Source organism: Mytilus edulis, chromosome 3 (genome assembly GCF_963676685.1).
Source record: "Mytilus edulis chromosome 3, xbMytEdul2.2, whole genome shotgun sequence".
In the NCBI taxonomy this organism is placed as follows: Eukaryota; Metazoa; Mollusca; class Bivalvia; order Mytilida; family Mytilidae; genus Mytilus; species Mytilus edulis.
This window is the reverse complement of record NC_092346.1, coordinates 76631213-76656164: the sequence shown is the minus strand read 5'-3', so window position 1 is coordinate 76656164 and position 24952 is coordinate 76631213. Positions and strand designations below refer to the sequence as shown.

General features: G+C 32.4%; 1 protein-coding gene across 3 annotated transcripts in view; it reads right to left on the bottom strand.

Annotated features, from left to right (window-relative positions):
* Nucleotides 1-24952, bottom strand: part of LOC139517482 (serine/threonine-protein phosphatase 6 regulatory ankyrin repeat subunit B-like) — a 70275-nt gene that overhangs the window by 8501 nt on the left and 36822 nt on the right. Inside the window, exons 14-25 of one of the 3 annotated variants that reach the window (XM_071308588.1) lie at nt 24420-24496; nt 21470-21610; nt 20841-20955; nt 18744-18764; nt 17260-17289; nt 14220-14299; nt 12791-12940; nt 10526-10604; nt 10049-10134; nt 4513-4653; nt 1816-1903; nt 503-582 (exon numbers count right to left, since the gene is read on the bottom strand). In XM_071308588.1, coding sequence (XP_071164689.1) covers nt 503-582; nt 1816-1903; nt 4513-4653; nt 10049-10134; nt 10526-10604; nt 12791-12940; nt 14220-14299; nt 17260-17289; nt 18744-18764; nt 20841-20955; nt 21470-21610; nt 24420-24496 — 1088 coding nt within the window. The remainder of the gene's footprint in view (nt 1-502; nt 583-1815; nt 1904-4512; nt 4654-10048; nt 10135-10525; nt 10605-12790; nt 12941-14219; nt 14300-17259; nt 17290-18743; nt 18765-20840; nt 20956-21469; nt 21611-24419; nt 24497-24952) is intronic. The other 2 variants (XM_071308589.1, XM_071308590.1) reach the window with 2 other exon arrangements.

The following is a 24952-nucleotide window of genomic DNA, read 5'->3' as shown; positions in this document are numbered from 1 at the left end:
GTCCATTAACCAAGACATCCTTGCTTCCCCCTTTTTTGCCCCCAATTCTTAAACAGTTTGAACCATAAACACCAAAGCCAGTTTTTACCATCCCTTTGTGGTATAATTTCAGAGAGATCCATACACCATTCCAAAAGTTATTGTCTGGAAATTATAAAAGTGCTTATTTTAGCCCCTTAATGAACCCTAATTCCTAAACTGTTGGGATCAAAATTAATCCCATATTATTGTAAATGCCTGTATTTTTATATCTATTATTATAGAAAAATTTCTATTGAAACAGTCAAGGTTTAATCAAATTAGAACTAATAAAATCAGGTCTGAAGATGTATGCCAAACAATTATCCAGAACCGTCATTATTAACAGATGCAGATTTAGGGGTGTGAGTGTGTGCACATCTTGATTATATAGGGCATCAGTGAAGCATGACTTGAGGAGGTTCTCATTATGGAAATTTATGGATCTGCCAATGATCAATTTTAAATACTATGTGTTACTTACTTAAAGTCATCAAGTTTATGTAAATTTCCCTTTGAAGCAGCTGTCATTAGAATTGTCAATGTTTCCTCTTTTGGTGTTAGCTGTGCCCAAAATTAAAAATTTACACATATTTTTACATGTACATTGAAGTAAAGTTTATTTTTTTAATATAAACTATTGAGAAAGAGATCAGTGTGATATAACACTAACTACAATTATTTTCAAGTTTTGACTGATGCTAATGTTGACGCTAACAGCAGACTTATGTGTTGCTTCCTTGACTTTTGTTGCAGACAAAGAAAAACACCCCATAAAATTAAATCAAATATTGTATCGTTTGATTTAAAGCTAAAGACCATCTGAAAATAAGGAAATTAAATATTTTTGGATTGTAAAATACTCTTGTGACATTTTATATAAATAAATTGCTTTTAATGATCCTTCTGATTTCAGTTATGACTTTTTGACACTCTTCACTACAGTAATTTTGACAGATTCACACATCTTTTCAAAACAGACTATTTAAAAATATATATTTGGATTAACTTCTCTTTAAAGGATTTCAATTTAACACTGTAGTAATAAATACTGCCTTTTTTGAACTAACATTGATTTTGTTATCAACTAGAAGTAATAAAAGCAAATCTCACAAAATGATACCTGTGTCGCTTGTATAGTCCATCATTTGCTCAGGGAAACTAAGCAAGAGTGCACATGTTGAAATTTTTTGCCTACTTTACTGGTCATTGATTTATCATGAAAGTCCTTAACAGAAAGGTTTTACTTCAAATATCACGTAAACTTAACATTTTCAAAGATCCATGACAAAAAGGTCAAGGTCAGATAAATCCAGTGAAATGAAATGTTTTATACAAATAGTTACTCTACCAGATAGTACATGTTAAACCTATGTCTCCCATACTGTATATTCATCATAGGTGAGACAAAAATGATTTCAATATTAATGTATAAATATATTTGAAATTCTAACATGATGTTCTTCAAACACACCCGTGGTTTGGGCTGTTCCTATTGTACTCCCACATCATATGCTTTCCAACGTCATAGAACGATGACCTAAGAATATAAGCATTTTACCGGAAAATTCACGCTTGTGAAATTGAAAATCATCAAAAGGAAACGTAATGCTAAAATGTGTTATAACCTTTTTTTTTTTTATACATATAAGACATATATAAGTAAAATTATCATTTAAATTTATCTAAACCTATAAAAAGATGTTCATTAGTTATCACTTAGTTCATATTCAATTCATGATTTATTTTGAATTGCTTGTAGAGACACACAATTATAGTCTGTTATAAACTACTAACCTTAGTCTTTTTCACTGTATTGTTCTGACATTCCTGTAAAATCTTTTTTACTTTTTCAGTCCCATCGTCTATTGGAAAACGGTTTTCTCTGTAAAAGTATATATGCTAATTATAAACATGTGATTTATAAGTCAATTGAAAGCTTTAAAACCAGCTATGATTTTACATTGTTACTACAGTGTTTCTTTATTGGTTTTTTAATACATAATTGCAGTTAGACCATGTTGAGTAGAAAAGCCTAGATAATTTTTCAACTTTTTTAAATATAACTCATTGAACTTACAAACATTGAACATTAACAGAGAAGTAATATATTTTTTTTCAATTATTTTTTTTATATCTTTTTTTCAAATGACTAATCTTTCAAAGTCATGTCAATCCTTCACTAGGAACTTGGTAGTCCAGTTGTCAGCGTAGTTCGTCTTAGTAACAGTGATAAAACACCACTACTGGCATGTGTGTTTGACTTAAGGGGGTTCGCGGGTCTAAATCATTTATATAGGATTTCTCTATATTTTTCTATAAATGAACTTTATCTTATAGTTAATAGAAAATTAAAATAAAAAAGTGGGGTCACCGTTCATTTGCGCTCACAATCTGCCTTCTAAAGAAGCTTACATTTTTGTAAAGGTGGTTGAAGTAATAGGAGAAATATAGGTAATATCGAAATAAAAAAAGAAATTTATTACAGAAATCGCTCAAATTTTACAATAATTTAGTTTAAGTACAGCTTATATGGAAATTATATTAAAAATTATATGTCACCGATGAGTTAAAAAAGATATTTCAATTTTAAAGGCAAAAAAGGGCATTTTTCCACCAAAGGGAGATAATTTGGAACTTTTTCAATGATGTACACATTTTAAATGTCATCTGGAGCCAACACGAATTGATTGTTTTGAATGATTTTTGTACCATATGATAAAGTAACAACTACAAAAGGTAATAAATAAAATTTGTAGTGAAAAACAAATGTTTAATTTTTTCTGAAATTTTTATACCCTCGAGCCTCCTTAAATCATAATTGAATATGATTTTCAGTCTTCCTGCAGATGGCTGTGGTTCTCTGAGCTGCTTCCTCTATCAATAAGAACTGGCCACCACAAATTGGCATAAAAATGTGTTAATGTCTTAAATTCAATCAATCCTTCACCATGAATCACTTTTCTGCATTTTTTATATTATTATAGTTTGAATCGAATGATTTTTGGGGGAAATTTAGCACAAAGTGTAACATATAAAGCAATGTTTTGATTACTATTACATTTTTCTTTATTATAATTGAATTTAACATAAATTTGGGTTGTAGGGTACAAACTTAGGTAGAACCCTACAAGTAGTTAAATATAAGACATTTTTTATCCAGAAAACAGAGAAACTTAAATAAATCAAAATCTATACTAAATGATGAAAGGGATAAGTCGTAGATGAAGTGACATCCATATGGACTAATCTTATAACTAGGTTAGTAATCTAATTCATTGACAACGTGATAGCCAAGTCATGCACTTAATAAAATGAAAGCCAATGATTCCCAATAAGGGATAAAATCATTAGAATAATTACATATTTATTTACAAGCTTTAAGGAATATCAAACTAATTCAAATTTTCACTTGAAACAATAAAAGAATTAAGGATGTAGGTGAGGTTTGGGAATTTATGTCAGATGTTCGGACTCCTTGGTGTTTTTCAATATGCTTCAAGGTAAAATATTTTGCCCCATAACACCCATTGATCTTTTAATATAAGATTTAATAGCTCATAAAAGGTCATTTGACCAAATTTAAGCAGATTTTTGATTTTCTTTCTTTTGATTTGAGACCCAAATAATACCAATGCAAATATATTCGGTGAAAGTCAGAGTCAGCCATTTCCCGCCATATTTTATAAATAAAAAATCTCAAAAAAGAGATCCATGACCTGTAAATATTTTTAAGCTTATTCTGATCCAAAACTAATACTCTTCAAGCTTACAGTATCAATTTTAAATTCTTGATTTATTTGATTTCACAAAAGCTCAACCAAGTACATCCTTAAGGAAAACACATGTCAAGTTTCCTCCTGGTTAAAATACTAAGATGGGGATAAGAAATATTCTAGCAATCATCATCTGAATCCAATTTTATCAACAGTAATGATATACATGTATAAAATTCCAATGTAATAAACAATTTATGTGTAAAAAGTGTAGTCGGAGTTGATTTCACTTTCAAGCATTTGTGATCAAACCTAATTTTGAGGTTGAATTCATTTTGCTTAATTTTACATGTATAAAATTTTGACCATAGTGGTGATTTACATGACAAAAAAACCCTATGATCTTAACTTTATGTAAAATTATTCACGCAAAATTGTGATTAGATGAAAACATGTGATTTGAAGAATCAAAAAGATGTAAATCAAGACATTTTTGAACCTGTCCCAAGTCAGAAGACTGTTGCTCAGTGTTTGTCATTTGTTAATGTGGTTCAAAAGTGTTTCTCATTATTTCATATAGAATAGGTTGTTGGTTTTCCTGTTATAATTGTTTTACATAAGCTATTTTGGGGCCCTTTATAGCTTTCTGTTATGTGCGAGCAAAGGCTTTGTGTTAAAGGCCATACTTTGACCTATAACTGTTTTCTTTGTACACATTGTCCTTGGATGGAGAGTTGTCTCATTTGCACTCTTCTTATTTCTTTAAAACTAAAAGTACCTGTCTGGTATTTCAACAGTAACATTTGCCTCTTTGACAAGAAATTCAACAGCTTCCACATGTCCATTTGCAGCTGCAAGGTGCAAGGCAGTACGTCCATCATAATCTCTTAAATTCATGTCCACTTTCTTTTCATGTAAGCTGTCAAATAGTGTGAATTATACATATTTTACAAGAACACAGAAACTTAATACTGAAATCAGCAATTCTTGTTTTAAACATCTGATTCCGCATTTTAGTCTTGTACAAAGCAGGGTTAATATTTATACTACAAGTTCTTACTCAGAATATGCATTTACTTTGCCACTAGACATTTAGCATTCATACATTCATGGTTATTGGTACATGCCATCTGTTACCATCATTTCACTTTATTTTGTTATTTTGTAAAATAAATGATAATAAAGACAACATCCACCAATTATCGCATGGTATTTTATTTTGGTCTACATATTTTGCCAACAGATTTCATACATTATGTGCTAACTCATTGTAAATGTTATTATAGTATTAATGAATGGGTGTTTTTATAATAGCCCTGTTATATGTCCAAGGTCTGTAATAATGGTCGAAGAAGTCTGTAATGGCCTGAGGCAAAGCCGAGGGCTATTACAGACATCCAAGGTCATTATACTGACCGAGGACATATAACAGGGCCATTATAAAAACACCTATTTCTTAATACATTTATTAACCAACTGAACAAAAGTGTATGTGTTGCTGCCAACTTGATGTACTCTCTTACTCTTTTAATGACAATTTAGTTAGAAAAAAATAATTTGTACTTTTTCTAACATATTCAGTTGAAAGAGATGTGTGTTGAAAACAGGATGAACAATGATCCCTTTATATATGGTTCTTTAAGGTTGGTTGCTGGTTACAAAATAAAATAAAATACAAAAAGGTATTATACTCTTTACAACTTAATTTTATTAACTTTATTAAAAACCCTTGCTGGACTTAATAAAACAAACTGGGCATTAATACAGGGCCATTACAGAAAAACAGGGCCATTACAGAAAAACAGGGCCATTACAGAAAAACTGGGCCATTACAAAAAACAGGGCCATTACAGAAAAACAGGGTAACTGCGAGGATACTCTCAAATTGTATTTTCTTGTTAATTCGATACTGTTTATAATGCTTTTTTGTTATTTTATATTTATATGGATCTTGACTATATACCAGCTTTGATTATTTTGAATATCTTCTAATTTTCACTTCGTCTTACTACATTTGTATAAACTTCAAGATTTACCTGTTTTATTAAAACCGTTTTTTTTTCTAAAGTGAATATTTTCGAAGGATTAAATATTTCGCAGTGGTGTCTTGCTATGGCTTTGTTTGCTTTTTGGCCTTGAATGTTTGTCTCTAATATTTTATTAATTGTGCATTTGCATTCAGATATCGCAGATCAGATTTATTGGTTCACAGTGTATTAATTTACGTTTTTTGATTGAGTTAAGCCTGCTAATTGATATTTTACCGTGTGTTTTTCTTCTATGTTGTGATGTTATGCTATTGTTTCAGAAAAAGGGAGAAGGTTTGGATCCATTAAAACATTCAATCCCACTGCAAATGTTTGCACCTGTCCTAAGTGTGGAATCTGATGTACAGTAGTTGTCATTTGTTTAAGTTATTTATACGTGTTTCTCGTTTCTCGTTTTTTTTTTTTTTATATATATATAGATTAGAGATTAGACCGTTGTTTTTCCCATTTGAATGGTTTTACACTAGTAATTTGAAGGTCCTTTATAGCTTGTTGTTCGGTGTGAGCCGAAGCTCCGTGTTGAAGGCCGTACATTGACCTATTATGGTTTACCTTTTTTTAAATTGTTGTTTGGATGGAGAGTTGTCTCATTGGCACTCACACCACATGTTCCTATATCTATCCATTACAGAAAAAACAGGGCCATAACAGAAAAAAACAGGGCCATTACAGAAAATATGTAATTTTTAATAATCAGTTACTTTTGGCAATTAAAGAACCTTAGTGAGCACGCTGACATACCCCACGTCCCCACCTTGTCATTGGAGAAATTAAATAAGTATAAGAAAAAAAAATTGTATATGCCCGTGTCACACTGTCCCGATTTTTACGCCGATGGCAACATGATTATGAAAATTTTCAAAATCGGGACTGATTGTATCCAGATTGGGCTATTCGTAGTGCCATCTCTAACCTTAGAAGAACCATCGGCCACTTTTTCTAGCCTTCGGGGACAACTTCGGGAAGGGTTCTAAATTTTTTAACATGTTAAAAAATCCCCGAAGGTGCGTCCGATGTTGAGGGTTCGTATTTAGTTCGTATCACCATCCTCACCATCGTAATGTCACCGGGAATGCATCTTTGAACATCGTATTGCATTCGTGTTTCCATCGTTTCCATCGGGCAGTTTTGACATTACGATGACTACACGAATGAATCACGAAGCTACCCAAAGGTCTTACGATAGCAACACGACTCCGTGAAGACCTCGTAATCCCAACGTGTTGCCATCGAATAAAAGTACGAAGGCGACAAGATGGAACTACGACGGCAATAAATCAAGCTAAATGTAAGTAAATTTTCGCGCTAAAATACATTTAAAGTGCCATGCGCGATATGCACTGGTCAGTCTAATACGACAGTTAAGAAAGACGTTCACAAAACATGGAGCTCATATCATATGATTCTATGAGAACAAGAAAGGCGACAGCATTGTTTCTATTAATTCAAATGGAACAAGAAGAGCAGATATTACAGGCTCAGGATTTACTTTTACAAGTAAAATATTATTTTTTGTCAATTTTTCATATCAAGTAACATAATGAAAATCATAAACGCGTCTTGTACACCAACACTGCAGGTACACGTATATAGGGAAACCAACTTTTTCTTCATTATTCTGATTTTTTATGTATCGTCTGAGTTGTTGTCACACGAATGTTTACTCCATAACCGTTTTGTTTTCTATTTATCATATTTTGCGGCATTTGTTGCTTTCCCCACATCCTTCCTTTTGTCTATATTATGATATTCTCCTGGAAAGAGCTCTTTTTGAATAAAAGGGATCAACGAACCTATTACCTTACCTTTAAGATAGATCAGTAAACATGGGCATAATTATGGGTGATTATTCAGACTAGTGCACACATTTTACAGTTCAAACAAGCTGTACACGACGTCTTTCAGACATCGTATGGCCATCGCGCAATCGTCGTAATCCATCGTGTAGCCTTCGTAATCCATCGTGTAGCCTTCGTAATCCATCGTGTAGCCTTCGTGATCCATCATGTAGGCTTCGGCTGAGATATGAAGCTTAAATACCCGTCTTCGGTTAACCTTCGTATGTCCATCTTTTGCTATCGTATATAATTTCGGCACCATCGTATAGACTTCCTTATTCATCGTACTTGCTTCGGTCATTTTTTGGTATTTTAACGAGAACGGGACCAACTTCGTACGAACTTACAATTTTCGCATTCGGGTGTCAATCGTATATAAAAATCGGGACAGTGTGACGCGGGCAATAAGAAAAAATATTGAATAATAATTTCCTGTCAATATACACATCTACATAGTATGTCCTTATTATCTACAAAATTCCATGAAATTCTGTTGTGTGTTTTCAGAGGAGTTGAGATGACAAACTGTTGCAGAAGTACATTGAAGCAAATAAGTTCAAAGGGGCGTAACTCCTAGAAATAAAATTGAATCGTAATTTCCCGTCGATATGCACAACTACATAGTATGTCCTTATTATCTGAAAAGGTTTCATGAAATTCTGTTGTATAGTTTCAGAGGAGTTGCGATGACAAACTTTTTTAGTAGTACATTAAAGTAAATAAGTTCAAAGGGGCGTAACTCCTAGAAAAACAAGAGGCTCTCAAGAGCCTGAATCGCTCACCTGGTAAACAATGCCTTATTGAACATATTGAACCATGCCAGGCAAACATGTACAGCTAACAATTCTTCAATATTACAAATATATATGACTTACTGTTTATAAATAAAGAAAATGAGACCAAAACACAAACACTTAAAACTTAGCAATGGACTGTGAAAATGAGGTCAAGTTCAAATAAAACCTGCGTAACCGACATATAGATCATAAAATATTTTCATACACCAAATATAGTTGACCTAATGCATAAAGTATTAAAAAAATAGACCAAAATAGAAAATAAAACACAAACTTTATTTTATACACCCTACTGATCATTCAGTTGAAGTTTGGTTGAATTTGGTTGAGTAGTTTTAGAGGAGAAGATTTTTTAAAGTTAGCAAATATGATGAACAAATTGTGAAAAAATTGTCATTAAAGGACAATAACCCCTTAAGGGGTCAATTGACAATTTTGGTCATATTTAACTTATTTGTAGATCTTACTTTGCTGATCATTTTTGCTGTTTACAGTTTATCTTTATCTATAATGATATTCAAGATAATGACCAAAAACTGCAAAATTTCCTTAAAATTACCAATTAAGTGGCAGCAACCCAACAATGGTTTGTTTGATTCGTCTGAAAATTTCAGGGCTGATAGATCTTGACCTAATAAACATTTTAACCCCATGTCAGATTTGCTCTAAATGCTTTCGTTTTTGAGATATAAGCCAAAAACTGCATTTGACCCCCATGTTCTATTTAAAGTAAGGGCAGCCATGTTTTTTGACGGATCAAAAATCGAAGCACACACTTTGTGCAGGATAATCTAAGGAACTATCATGCTAAGTTTCATCCAAATCCATTCAGTAGTTTCAGAGGAGAAGATTTTTTAAAGTTAGCAAATATGATGAACAAATTGTGAAAAATTGTCATTAAAGGACATTTACCCCTTAAGGGGTCAATTGACAATTTTGGTCATATTAACCTATTTGTAGATCTTACTTTGCTGATCATTTTTGCTGTTTACAGTTTATCTTCATCTATAATAATATTCAAGATAATGACCAAAAACTGCAAAATTTCCTTAAAATTACCAATTAAGTGGCAGCAACCCAACAATGGTTTGTTTGATTCATCTGAAAATTTCAGGGCTGATAGATCTTGACCTAATGAACATTTTTACCCCATGTCTCTAAATGCTTCCGTTTTTGAGATATAAGCCAAAAACTGCATTTGACCCCTATGTTCTATTTTAAGTAACGGCGGCCATATTTTTTGACGGATCAAAAATCGAAGCACACACTTTGTGCAGGATAATCTAAGGAACAATCATTTTAAGTTTCATTCAAATCCATTCAGTAGTTTCAGAGGAGACGACGACGACGGACGCCAAGTGATGAGAAAAGCTCACATGGCCTTTTAGGCCAGGTGAGCTAAAAATTGAATCGCAATTTCCCGTCGAAATGCACAACTACATAGTATGTCCTTATTATCTGAAAAGGTTTCGTGAAATTCTGTTGTGTGGTTTGAGAGGAGTTGCGATGACAAGAAACAGGACTGACGGACGGACGGACTGACAGACGGGTCAAAAACATTATACCCTCCGCAACTTCGTTGCATGGGGTATAATAATGTACTTAGTTGGTTAATAAATATGTATATTTACCTTTGCAAGGTGGAAATGTCATTAGTTGCTGCAGCATATATCAATCTACAGGTCCTATAATCATCATTTTCTGTGTCCATTAACTCCTATCATATCATAAAATATCAAACATTATTATACCTCAGTTATCATTTTTTATATAAAATAAGTACTTAAAATCATATTTTGACAATTTTTCAAATAGCAAGCTTTGAACTATATACTGCAAGTGTCATCATATCTTGGGGAATTTCAAATGCAGCTACCTATTGTATCTAGGGTTGACGTCAGTGCAGAACGTAGTAATATTTGCAATATTTTTAAAGCTTTGCATGATGTAAATTTGATATCAAAGATAAAAAAACAATGTAAAATAGTAATATTGAACTTTAATGGGCCAATGATTTCCGAACTAAAATGTTTATCAAACTTTTATAAAGATCATGAAGATAGGGGAGATTCACAATTGAATTAAAATTGGTCTGTTGTGATACTTACTGGGCAATGATTCAAAAATTCATTATATACAACATCCATTGCAGAACTTTTTGCAGCTTCCCAAGGAGTGATGTTCCATCTGAAGAAAAAAAATTTCACACAATTACCCGACACTATAGGTGTTTATCTAAACCCTGACGGTAGAGGGTTAATTTTCCACATCAGGATAATAAAAAATCTAATTTAGAATCAAAATTAGAAAGATCATATCATAGGGAACATGTGTACTATGTTTCAAGTTGATTGGACTTCAACTTCATCAAAAGCTACATTGACTAAAATCTTTAACCTGAAGCAAGACAGACGGACCAACAGACATGCAGAGCGAAAAACTTAATGCCCTATAGTGGGGCATACAAAAGCTATAAGTCTGCTTGTTTAGAAATAAATGCCAAAATAAAACTTTGCTAATCTTATATTGATTTATTCATTATTAATACATCAATTTTACAGTGAATATATCTACTGTTGTTTACATTTGTTTTTTCCAATATCTATAATACATTTGGCATATATAAATAATACAATGAAATAGAAGTGGCAAAACTACCGTAAATAAATATGATTTTTTTTCCAAGTTCTGTTAAGGTGGCTCGGGCCTATTCGAAGTTTCTATCAGAAGTGCCGTATTTTTGGTTATTTTATTCTTTAAACAAAATGAATCAAATTGGTCGAAAAAAAATATGGGGTCACGGACACTTTAAGCTCAAAATTTTACTTTTAAACAGGTATGTTGTACAAGGGGCCATTTTTCAATGAAATGATAGGGAAAATAGAGGTGTTGACATATTTTTATCGGAATATAAAAAAAACGCTCTATGACAATTGGTCCAAAACTGTAATATGGAAAGCTGGAATATAGCTTCAAAGAATGAGCCATTAAACATAGGTCACCGATAAGGAAAAAAAAATATTTTGCCTTAAAACCCAAATTTTGGCGGGAAAATGGTGAAAATGGTTGAAATGTCATTTTGACCCGTTAACAAATACGGATAATAACGAAAATATTCTATAAGTCACATAACAACAATGATTTAACATTTCTAATCAATCAAAATATTTAGAAAAATTATGTCAAATTTACGACAAATACTTTTGTAATTCATGCGTGAAATTATGCGCAGTCGAATAGTCCCGAGCCACCTTAACTTCAATGTTTCAATAGACAAGTTGAACTATGAGCTATTACTATCCCATAATACTCCTGATATGAGTATTTTTTAAAGAGCAACTAATCAATGTGAACATACATCACTAGGAATAGCATGCTCACAAGAAGGTGAATACTAAATTTCATGGTGCTCTGTTCTTTGATCTTAAGAAAAATGTGATGAAATTTCTTACACAGTCATTATGTGTAGGAATATATGTATTTTTGGAGCAGTAAGTTGTTGAGTAAGTAATATGTAAACGAATCACACAGTAAATCATGCTCAAATGAAGCATATTAATTTCAGAAAAAATAAGATTAGTACTCACTGAGAAAGTTGCAATGAAAATTTCATATAGGACCATTTTTAGTTTTAGTTTAGACATTAGGTAAACAGCTGATGAGGGGAGGGAAGAGTGTGAAAACCTATCAAACAGTATAGTTTGCTCACATAAAGCATGTAAACAAATCTTGGGAAGGATAGAATAACACATGAAGGGGCTACCTTTACAAGTGCACCTCTAGAATTTATTGTTCTTATTATTGAATACTAATTTGCATTTAACAGCCACTATGGTTCAATTTTGTCAAAATATGCTTAAAACATTGATGAAGACATATTTACTTGCAACAAAGGTAAATCATTTGGTTGACTGATTCAATCCACAAAAACTCATTCTTATTATCTTATTGAGTAAAAATGATGATTAACTTATTATTTTAACCTATAACATGAAAACAAACAGACATAGATAAATCCAATGCACTAAGTTGCTATATGTTTCAGTTTAAATTGTGTTATGTGACTGATGGTAGATTTTGGGAGGTCATCTCAATAGTTAATTAGGTGGTATTTAGAATAAAATACACACAAAATTCTGATGTATACTTTCTAGTATATGCATTGTTTACTGGTTAATTCAGACGTATTGTAATTTGTATATGTGTTTTAGTATGTTATAAATCAAATATGAGAATTTAAGACAAATCGGTAAGCATAATTTTGACAGCTTGTGTCCTTTTAAGTAGAAATCAGTGGATATCAATTTTCTATACTTCGAAAGTATTTTTGGTTGGACTATTTCAAAATCTATAAGGTAAAGAAAATAACATACCTGTCTCCCCCATTCTTAGCAATCTCTTGTTGGTTACATTCTCCTAACAGGAATTTAACAATATGTTCCTGGTTATCACTGACTGCAATATGGAGTGCTGTACGTTTATCATAATCCCAAGCATCCATTTTGTAACCACACTCCTTGAATCTGTCATTAAAGTAAACTTGAATAAATGCATAAGGACATTTGCTAACACTGAAATCTATATGTAGTCAAATCTTATTATAACTTTATAAGTTTTAATTGGCTTTGAACTAGCTGTCAGTACTCTCAGATCTGTACTTACTGTCTTTTTTGTTGTTAGAGAGGAGGGATGAGGGATTGATAAATACCTTGCCAAAATTCCAAATGGTGAAGTTGAAATCATCCCTTCGTAAATTTTACGGACGCCATCACGAGTTGGTTGACCGTTATGGAATAACCGTTTCACAAATGATATTGGATATGTTCCTTACGTCTTTACTACAATCCCCTTCCCTTTCATGAATATGACCTACCGAATTAGACTATTTACCGGATTTGTAATCACATAAGCAACACGACGGGTGCCACATGTGGAGCAGGATCTGCTTACCCTTCCGGAGCACCTGAGATCACCCCTAGTTTTTGGTGGGGTTCGTGTTGTTTATTCTTTAGTTTTCTATGTTGTGTCGTGTGTACTATCGTTTTTCTGTTTGTCTTTTTTATTTTTAGCCATGGCGTTGTCAGTTTGTTTTAGATTTATGAGTTTGACTGTCCCTTTGGTATCTTTCGTCCCTCTTTTGCCATATATGGTCTGTGTTTTATTGATGTTTTTCTGCTTTGTATTGATCTATCTAGTTAAGCCTTTTTCAACTGATTTTTATAATTTGTTCTTATGTTGTTCTATTACATAACTGTCCCAGGTTAGGGGAGGGTAGATCACTCATAAACATGCTTAACCCCATCAAATTCTAAATGTGACTGTCCCAAGTCAGAAGCCTGCTGTTCAGTGGTTTTTGTTGGTTCATGTCACACGTGTTTTCTTAAATTGTTTTGTTTTAAAATAGGCTGTAAGTTTTCTCAATTGAAATGTTTCATATATTCATGTTGGGGCCTCTTATAGTAGACTATACAGTAGGGGTTTTTCTTATTGTTGCAGTCATATGGTTGCCTATAACTACTAACTTTCACTTAAATTGAACCTTGGTGGATAGTTGTCTCATTGGCAATCATACCACATCTCCTCATTTTTAAATTTTGCTTCTTATAAAAGTATCTGTTAACAATCATCTTTTAGTGTTTTTGCAATTCAAAGCATTTGGTTCTTTTTTTTTAAAGAAAGTTCTTCCAAACCTTTCTTTTTAACTGATATATAATTGGAAGCAAATATTCTACAAAAATTAAACAAACTAAACACACAATTTGAAGGTTTGAAGGTTTGTTCAGCGCAAAACACAAATCTTACTGTCTCATCCTTTTGATATCTCCCCTTGATGCACAGTTTAGAAGCCGAACAATCTGAACATCTTTTTTTGGCGGGGCCTCCTGTAACACCAAGAAAATTTCATATAAAATTGATGAGCAAATAATACTGTGGCAATACATTTAAATAACTTCATAACATTGGAGTTGAGTAATTAAATTTATAAAAACTTTGGTGTAGCCTACACATTATAGAGTATAAAAAACAATTCTCATGTTGAAACTACAAACATACTTTATTAATCTTCCAATTCAAATTCCAATACAAAGTTTTTCAAAAGTAACTTTCCTTGAAAAAAAATTTATAATAAGGGTATATCAATACACACATAATAGTTCAATTCTATTCTTCATGTGTTAACAATTAAAAATGGTGCCTTAAATATTTATCATTTTAGAAGCAATAAATTTTATTATAAAAAATTGAATACAATATACTATTATAGCTCATACCAAATTAAACAAAGAGGCATTGAAAAGAAGGGTAAAATGTTAGTTATTGTCAAATTTATGTCAATTTTTTTTACAGAGCAACAAAGTATTTTCTTTGATCAACTAATGTTACTAATTAGGAAAAACACAGTTGCTTCAGAAATCAATATAACCATGTTGTATGCCTACTGAAATTGTTGTCAGAATAAAATAGGAGACAGCATTTCATTAGAAATCAGAAAAAATTATCCCACAGATAAAACTTTTAAAGGAACCTCCCATTCAAACAATACAATCAACAGGGAGCTTAAGGGGAATCATGACTATCATATCCGTAGCCAGGGGGTTCGGACCCCCCCCCCCCCCTTGAAATCAAATAAGCACTGTTAAAGTCAACGTTTTGTTCAAATTGTGACTGTTAAAGTCGAGCTCATGAGTCCAACGAACCCCTTTGGAAATTCCTGGCTACGGGCCTGACTATTCATTCAACTGTGCAAATAATTTCACGCATCAATTACCATCAATTACCATGTACCGGTATACGGAAAGTTTATAAATTCACTTTTATTTTTTTTAATATTTTGACTGATTAAAATGTAAAATCACTGTATTTTAGTAACTGAAAAATTATTATTGTTATTATGTGTATCTGAGAAAGACTAAAAATGACATTTCACCCAATTTCGCCATTTTCCCGCCAAATTTTGGGTTTTAAGGCAAAATAATATTTTTTCCTTATCGGTGACCTTTATTTTTTAATTGCTAATTCTTTGAAGCTATATTTCAGCTTTTTACATTACTGTTTTTGACCAAGTGTCACAGACAGTTTTTTTTATATACCGATAAAAATATGTCAACACCTCTATTTTCCCTATCATTTCAACGAAAAATGGTCCCTTTTACATACCGGTTTAAAAGTAAAATTTTGAGCTTAAATGGTCCGGGACCCCCAATTTTTTCGGCCAATTTGATTCACTCTCTGTATAGATTTAAATAACAAAACATATTTCTGACAGAAACTTCGAATAGGCCACAGCACCCTTAGGCCCGAGTCCCACTAGACGTAGATCCAGCGCACTCACAGCGATCTTCAATAAATTGAGATCGTGGTGAGGTCGCGGTATGAGCGGCATGAAAACATAGATTTTCCTTGTTTTCACGATGCTACTACATCCTCATTACGCTTCTACAACATTCCCACTACCATTATACCACGTTCTAACCTAATTCTGCGACCTCACGATTATCACGATCTTTCTGCCCTAATCACGTCCTCACTACGACCATACCATGGTTTATCCGATTGTTACACGATCTTACCACGCTTCTACTGCCATTATAGCATGCTCTTATAATGACCATACTACGATCATACCATGTTCATACCGCGATCTAACTACCCTCCCGGCAATAACATCAACATCGTGTTCCATATAAATACTGTATCATTCCTTCTTTTTCTCATTGATACGTAGAGTTTCTCTAAAAAAACGCAGTCGTGCAAACAAAATCTACGTATTGGTAAGAGAAGAGGTAGAGACAGAGGGAGATCTGACAGTAACTAATTATGATCCAGTAGATATATGTGGGACCAACCAATCCAACCTGATTTACAACGTATTGCTGGTCCATCAAGATCAAATGATGATGCTTTAGTGAACGATTGTAGGGAAGACACAGATATGTCGAGCATAATTAAGCCGTTGAAGATAAAGGAAAAAAGGTCCTAATTACATATAGACAAACAAACGCTGAAGAGCTTTTATAAATTTTATATGACAATGACAATAAGCATGATGATCGTAGTATGAATGTAGTCAGGTCATAAGAACAGCATGATGAGGACGGCATGGGTGTGCTAAAATTGTACTATGGTCTTGAACAGCATGGTATAAGCGTGATATAAAAGTGGTATAGTCGTAGTGGAAGCCTGTTTGGGTCGCAGTGAGAACGTGATGGTCGTAGTGAGGTTGTAATAACATCTCTGTGAGATTGTAGCGCAGTCTCTCCAAATCGAATCACGCTTTCAATACGCTCTTGCTACAATGGTACAGCAACCTCTTTTAGATTTTAGCACGGCCTTACTGCGCTCTCATTACGCTTCTACTACAACCTGATTTCGCCACAACCACACCACCATTGTTTTGAACATTTTCAAAGTTGGCCACGCTCATCACAATCTTGAAGACCTCACACGACCGTGATACGACCATACTGCCATCTAAATGAGCGCACTACGATGGTCAAAATTTGCATTTTTTTTCACAGATCGTAGTGCGATGTTGGCCTAGTTGGACTGCAGTATTAATTTCAACAAAAAGGAAATGTTTTATACAAGTTTCATTGTTTGTTAAAAACTGTTTAGCAATTGTACACTATATGGACAGACTGATGGACAGCAGTATATTTCATTATGTGGGGTCTTTGACAGGAATATAAAACTGCCTTAAATTTCACAGATAAATTTCCATAAGTTTGAAATAGTAAATCAGATAATATTCAAAATTAAAAAGAAGCTCACAACAAATGTGTAAAGTCTAATGTAAATTAATCAAAGCATACAGCTATTGTACAACATGTGAAAAAATCACCTTTAATTCTATTGTTAAAGTTCCATAAATCTGGAATGACATATTAGAAAATTAAATAAATGGAGAATTATGAGACACAGTTCATGCTTGTGATGGTTCAATACAACTTTATGAAGGAACATTATTTAAGAATTGTTAAAGTGATGCAACCCAAAATCTTACTTGATCTGTGTTATTTGATAAAAAGCATTGTGTAAAAGTTTAATAAAATTTAATTTGGATGAGAAAAATTGAAGTTACAGAAGGTCAACCAATTTGGAACGTACATATGGACAAAGGTACCCTTAAAAACAGAAAGGGAAATAATCATTTCTAATGCCAATAAAATATAATGTATGAGGTAAATTGATCAAGCATACTGAGGTTAATATGGAACATATGATATATATTTTCAATAAAATTGATTAAAGCAAACTATAGTGAGTATGTTATTTGTAAAAACATTTCTTCAGTGGGATATTAAAGATCTTGAACTCTGTTGAGTCTTAAATTATAAACAAAATTGGTGGTTTTAATGAAAATGAAGAATATCTTATAATCAAGGAATGTTTGTATGTGAGAAGGTTGGCAGCAAAAGCAAGAGTGCACACAGTTCCTAACTGGCAACATCTTATGGTTTTACTAAGTTTCATAATAATCTCTCTTACGGTTTGGGAGATATGCTCCAAAAACATGCCCACATTGTCAGAAGTGTGTTGCATTAAGTGTGCCATTATTTTTTTTCAAACTTTAACTGTTGTATTAAAAACAAAAATAATGAATGAATTCTAACAAGATTTGTTCTCATTTTAACATAAATTATTTTTGATATCCTGGATTTTTTTTTTACATAAGAAGATATGCAATAATTTAACACATCCCAGCAGCACCTGCATACATAGAATATCTATAAGTTGGAACATACTTTACAATGGTATACTATCTACATTCTGTTTTTTGCAGGGCAATGTATAAACATTTTAATACAACCTTTGATGTATTGACCCATAAATTAATAGGGATCTTTGATGCCAAAAAAATCAAAAATATATTCACAAACATCTAAAAAATGGATAAAAATTGCTTGTTAATACCAATAGGGAGCTGTAATTATACATGTTATAGGTTTGACAATAATAAGTAAATATTTGTCTACACCAAAAGCAAACAATGTCGAAATAATATTCTGTAGGACAAAAATAGCTAACAAAAAGATAAATAGTTGATCACAAATTCTACTAAGATTTGATAAGTTTCCACATTATTTGATGAACAACTCTATCATATTACACTGTATATCATTTATATTTTCCATTTTTCACTATCTTGCAAATCATGAACAGTGCTCTTCTTTGATTTTAAATAAAATATATTGTAAAAAAATTCTTTTGAAAAATGAAAATACTACATATATGCCAATTCATTTTACTATATATTAGCAGATATATATTTGGTGCTAAATTAGCATTATAAAGCACTATTAGTGCCTCATTTATATACAATACCTTTGGATTGGAACTGTTATTCTAAGAAAGAAAACCATTTTTGTTAAACCTTCAGTATAACGAAAGCTAAAGCAATTATACCCAATGCTCCTTTAAAAAAATGAAATTATCGAAGATAAATAAATTCACAATGTTGAACATTTTACTTTTAATTTTTATAGATTTAGCATAAAAGTATCCTTTATGAAAAAACAAAAAACTAACTTCCAGTTTGAAGAATGTCAACAGTGTTCAAGTAAATAAAGATTACTTGTTCAGGGCCTAGTGGTTAAAAAATCAGACTAAAGTACAAAAGTACTGTTAATTTTACTCTCCCACACACATCTTTGGTACATGGTTGATCAAAGTGGACCCTAGATTTGACCTAGAGATCATATGTCTATATCTCTTTAGTTTGACTATTCACTGCAAAAAGCTCAGTGGTTCTCTCCTATAGCTAGAAGTTTGGCTTCCTCCAACATAATAACAGACTAGAGGTCAAGGAAGCTGGTTTGATAGATTCTGTTCTAGCTCAAATTTAATCAGGATTTAAAAACCATTAATATATATATATAAAGGGTCACTAACTACGAGATATATAAAAATCTAATATATTTTTTTTTTGCTCAATCATAAATGAAATGCAAATAGTAAAATAATAATTCGTTTTTAGCTAAACAAGAATGTGTCCCAAGTACACGGATGCCCCACTCGCACTATCATTTTCTATGTTCAATGGACCATGAAATTGGAGTCAAAATTTTAATTTGGAATTAAAATTAGAAAGATCATATCATAGGGAACATGTGTACTAAGTTTCAAGTTGATTAGACTTCAACTTCTTCAAAAACTACCTTGACCAAAAACTTTAACCTGAAGCGAACGGACGCACAGATGGACGGACTAACGGTACCACAGACGGACGGACGAACAGATGGACAGACGAACGGAGGCACAGACCAGAAAACATAATGCCCCTCTACTATCGCAGGTGGGGCATAAAAACATGGATTATGAATTATTCACTTGCAAGTGAATAATTCGACCTCATTGAATCCGTATTCATGTGAACTTCAATTTAACCCCTTAGCTTGAGATGGATAACACGTGAATTGTATGTGTAAAGTTTTTTAAAGGAAAAGAATGTCAACATTGAAAGTGAAACAAAGGTAAATCATTTGATTGACTGATTCGATCCACAAATAATCATTCTTATAAGGTAAAAATGATGATAAATATATTTTTCATCGATTATATAAAATTAAATAGACCAAGAAAAATCCAGTAGCACAATTTTGCTTAATCTATTTATATCTATATATTTATGTTTACATTGCTTATATGGTCATGGGAAGACTTTAGAGGTCAACTCGATGGTTAATAAGATGATGTCTAGAATAATATATACACGAAAGGAAGCTACATATTTTCATGTCAGTGCCCTGTTTATTGTTTATTTTAGACTTTTAATAGTTTGTATAAATGTTTAACATTGTTATAAATCAAATATGAGAGTTTGATTAAAATCAGTGAACATGAATTTGACAGCTAGTGCCTCTTTAAAACAATATTTCATAGTTTGAAGAACAACTATATAAAGATAGGCTTAATGGTTTTTTTAATATATAGGTATCAACTTTCCTTATATGACAACAAAAGTAGCACATGAAACTTTAACACAAAGGTCAATATAAACAGTGGCGGATCCAGAAATTTTCATAAGTGGGGGCCCACTGACTGACCTAAGAGAGGGCCCGTTCCAGTCATGCTTCAATGATTCCCTATATAAGCAACCAAATTTTTTCCAAAAAAGGGGGGGCCCAGGCCCCCTGCCCCCCCCCCCCCCCCCCAAATGAGCCTCTGAAAAAAGGGCAATTCTATGTTGGTTTTTGTGACTGAAAACTTCAAACACATGCTTCAAGCAACAATAAAATGATCTTTAAAAATTATTTATACATTTGTAACAATATATCTTACTAGCCTGAAGTAAATTTGTTGTACCCAGCATACTATGTTTTTAGGACTAAATGTGGTTGAAATTCTTTTGGCCTTTTCAGAGTGTAATTGTCAGCATTATGGTGCATACTGTACTCTTTAGATAAAAATGAATATCAATACCTTTCCAGTAACTTTATCTTCTCTCAAGTCATCCATATAGCGTTGTAACCTTTCAGATATTTGCTGTGTTATTTCATTCTCATCAACTTTTAAGATCTCAATGGGTCTTTTATCGCTAAAAAGATTAAATGTACGACATAAAGACATATCTTGTAAACATGATCTATATATAGCTTTTGATTATTTTAAAATAACTGACATACACACAGACATATTATTGTATCAATCCTATGCAAGGCTTATTATTCACCAAAGATTGGTAAAGATCTGTTTCATGGCTGAGATATCTTCATTATATTTATAGACAATGTGACCATGACTAGTAACACACTGATCTAAAATTGATAGGAATCTTGTTCTTTCCAAAGGGAATTTTCAAGGTAAGTGTGGTGAATGCTGGACAATTGGTTCATGTCATTCGGAAATCAAAGTATTTGATGATATTCATGTCTGTTAATTGCTATTATGTAATTTGGCCTTTGTGTCAGTGACCACAAAATTAATTCAAGTCTCCCCTTGATTTGGCACTTGAAAATTATATATAAGATAATTAAAATATTATTGAACAGCAGTACAACTAATTTGTGTTATTCAGTACATCAGTCACACCATGATAGTTCAGTATTTACCTCCATCTTACAAATGGTGACACTTCACATTTGTCTATTAAATAATCTACTATGTGTTTCATTCCATTCTCTGCTGCAGCGTGTAATGCTGTCCTCCCAGCAGAATTAGGCAGGTTCATATCAGTTCCAAGTTTAAACAATCTGAAAATACAATGTTTAAATTGTATACATGAAATACACAGTCAAGAGCGTTTTATATTTGAGGCCAAATACAGTAGGAGCATAGTTAAATTCCTGTAATAAACATCATTGTTGTTCTCAAATAAACATATAATAATTTTTTACTTTTTTGACTGAAAAAAAGTTTTAAAGACACTGACTTTCTCACTGTTAATAATTATAAGTTATGTTTTAAAAAATTTTGAGTTTTTTTTTTTTTTATATACAGTAAAACCTGTATAAACCGGCCGGCTACGGGACTATGAAAAAGGGCCGGTTTGGACGGTGAGCCGGTTTATTCAGGTTTCCGTTTTGACCGGAAGTTACTGACTTGTGACGTCCGATATTTTGCATGTAAAAGTTCTCTCTGATTGTAAATATATCTCATAAATTAAAATACTTCACTTCGTTTTTCAATGTTTTCATTTGCATCATAATGCTCGCGTTTTTTGGATTGTCAGACGAGAGTTTCCATTTACTTCCATGATCATTAATTTGAAATGTTGGAATGGCCGATTAAAAAGCCAGAATATTATCAAACGTAATATTCATCACTATCGAAACGTTGTCGTACAGCGTACAATACCCATTAATTGTTGTCATCCGGGTGTTTTTCATTATCAAGGTCATTTGTTTAGGGGTTCACAACAGGGAATCCGGGACTTCGAAATTTCTTACTCCGCGATTTAAATTTGTTTATCCAAGTTACAATTTAATTTCACTCCGAGATATATTCGTTGTGTCTTCTTTTCGTTTAATTGACCATTTATAATGTTTTAATAAATAATACAGCTCACTACTGTACAATTGTAAGTTCACAGTTTAACACCTGACTAATTGATTACTTGAAAAGCCATATTGTATAAACAAATATGTTTTTGATTGCATATCGATCATTGAAATTAATTAGACAAACCGGTTTTGACAGGTAATAATTAATGTAATTAAGAGTATTGGAACTTCATAATTAGTCCGGAATTCGGAATACACAGGGTCCGGTTTACAAAGGGTATTTTAACAAAGACTTTGAAGGGGAAAAATTGGGACTTTCATTTTCGGCCGGAATGGACAGGAAACCGGTTTATTCAGGGTCCGGTTTAATCAGGTTTGACTGTAAAAACAAAATTATAACACTTGCTGGGGTAAAATAACTAGTATATTGAGATCATTGTTTAGCTTTGCTTCCTTTTCTTTTGTGCCATTTACATTTTACTTAATAGTACATCATGTATATAATGACTTTGTGTTGTACTTTTTATTCTATCATTGGACTATTTTTTATTACAAGCAGGCAAACCTTTAACAATCATACTATCTGAGCAAATGCTATAAACAAGGAATTACTTGAATCTGGAATAATTTTGAATTCTGGAAAACCAATAAGAAATTTATGATGAAAACTAACCCTGAACTAAATAGGGTTAGAGCCATGCGCACATGGCTAAGGGGGGTTAGTTAGTTCATACTGAAATGATAGCGAGCGAAAAATTAACCTTAGCCATGCGTGCATGGCTAACCCTATTTAGTTGGGTTAGTTTTCATCTTACATTTCAAATCAATTTTCCAGAATTTAAAATTATTCCAGATTCAAATAATTCCTTGTTTATAGGCTTTTCTTTCAACAATATATTACCAAGTTAAACCTTAAAGCCGAATAAACACATGTTACAACAAGAGTAATTTCGCCTGTGTATTACTGAAAGGAGTAGGTCCAGTTAAGGCTGATTTTGGCCTCAAATTTGAAGTTCATCAGATGAAAGATTTTGGACAGTTCTTAAACATTTATGTGTCTACTTCAGTCGATTCAGTTAGTTTAAGTGAAAGATTTTAACTGATTTAGTCATTAAATACGCTCAAATATGAAAAATATTTCAAAAATGCCATAATATGTCACTTTTCAGATGGTTTTTGTTAAAAATGAAAGTGGCCGCATCCGTTTTCAACATTTACATATGTTACGTATTATCATCAAATACAACTTACATTTAAATTAAAGAATGAACACAAATGCAGCCACTTCTACTTGAGACGAAAACTGTGTGTTGTATTGTTATACCACTGTCCCAGTTTAGGGGAGGGTTGGGATCCCGCTAACATGTTTAACTCTGCCACACTATTTATGTAAGTGCCTGTCCCCAAGTCAGGAGCCTCTAATTCAGTGGTTCTTGTTTGTTTATGTGTTACATATTTGTTTTTCGTTCATTTTTTTTATATAAATAAGGCCATTAGTTTTCTCGTTTGAATTGTTTTACATTGTCTGATCGAGGCCTTTCATAGCTGACTATGCGGTATGGGCTTTGCTCATTGTTGAAGGCCATAAGGTGTTAATTTCTGTGTCATTTTGGTCTCTTGTGGACAGTTGCCTCATTGGCAATCATACCACATCTTCTTTTTTTATATATCAAATGCTAAAATTGTGAAAATTTCAGTAGTTTAGCTTCACTTTATGATGCTAGTACCCGATATATGTCAAAACAGCCCTCATTTATGTAGCAGAAGTATTCTACTTTATAATAAATAGCTAAAAGTTTACATTTTACCAATTTTGTAAAACTGCTATATTTTGAGGCCAACAATGACTGTTACACTTATATCCAAGCTATGGTATAATATGAACCAAATTATTCAGTTCCTTCTAACCAATCAAAATCCAAGATTCTTATATAAGGTGTAATCATAACCAGTAACCCTACTCTGACAGAAAGAATTTAAACAAATATGTTCAATTAAATGTTTATCTAGAAATCAAGTACCCCAAAACGTTCTTAAACAAACATAATGGTTTCTTTACCGTTTAATTGTATGTAGATCTCCCTTTTCAGCTGCTTTGATCAGTTCCATAGCTTTACTTTCTCTAAAATGTGTCTTCTGCTTAAACATATTTACAGTTATGTACAAAGGTATTTTTGTCCTCTGTCTGAAGAATAGTTTTATATACAACTTATGACATATACTTTCTATTCAGCACTTTACATGTCCTTCTTAATATAAAACATAATACAAGTGTTGCAGGAACTGCTTAGACTTCCAAAGCACCCAATTTTCAGACAATTGTTTTAAGAGGGGATTGTGCACTTTTGCATTAGTTTTCTAAATTGTATTCTAATGCAAATATTTCTATCACCATTAAGGGTCTTGTCTAACTTATTTTCCGCATTTCAAAATCATATTTGATCATGTATAAGGATAAAAGAATTTACAATTGGTAAACAGCTTATATCTAAGGTTTAGAAAGGTGACATTTAAAAATCTCTACTATCTATATATGATAATGTATTACTACTGGTTGGGTCCACTGATGGTGTACTATGATCCCAGTGTGCA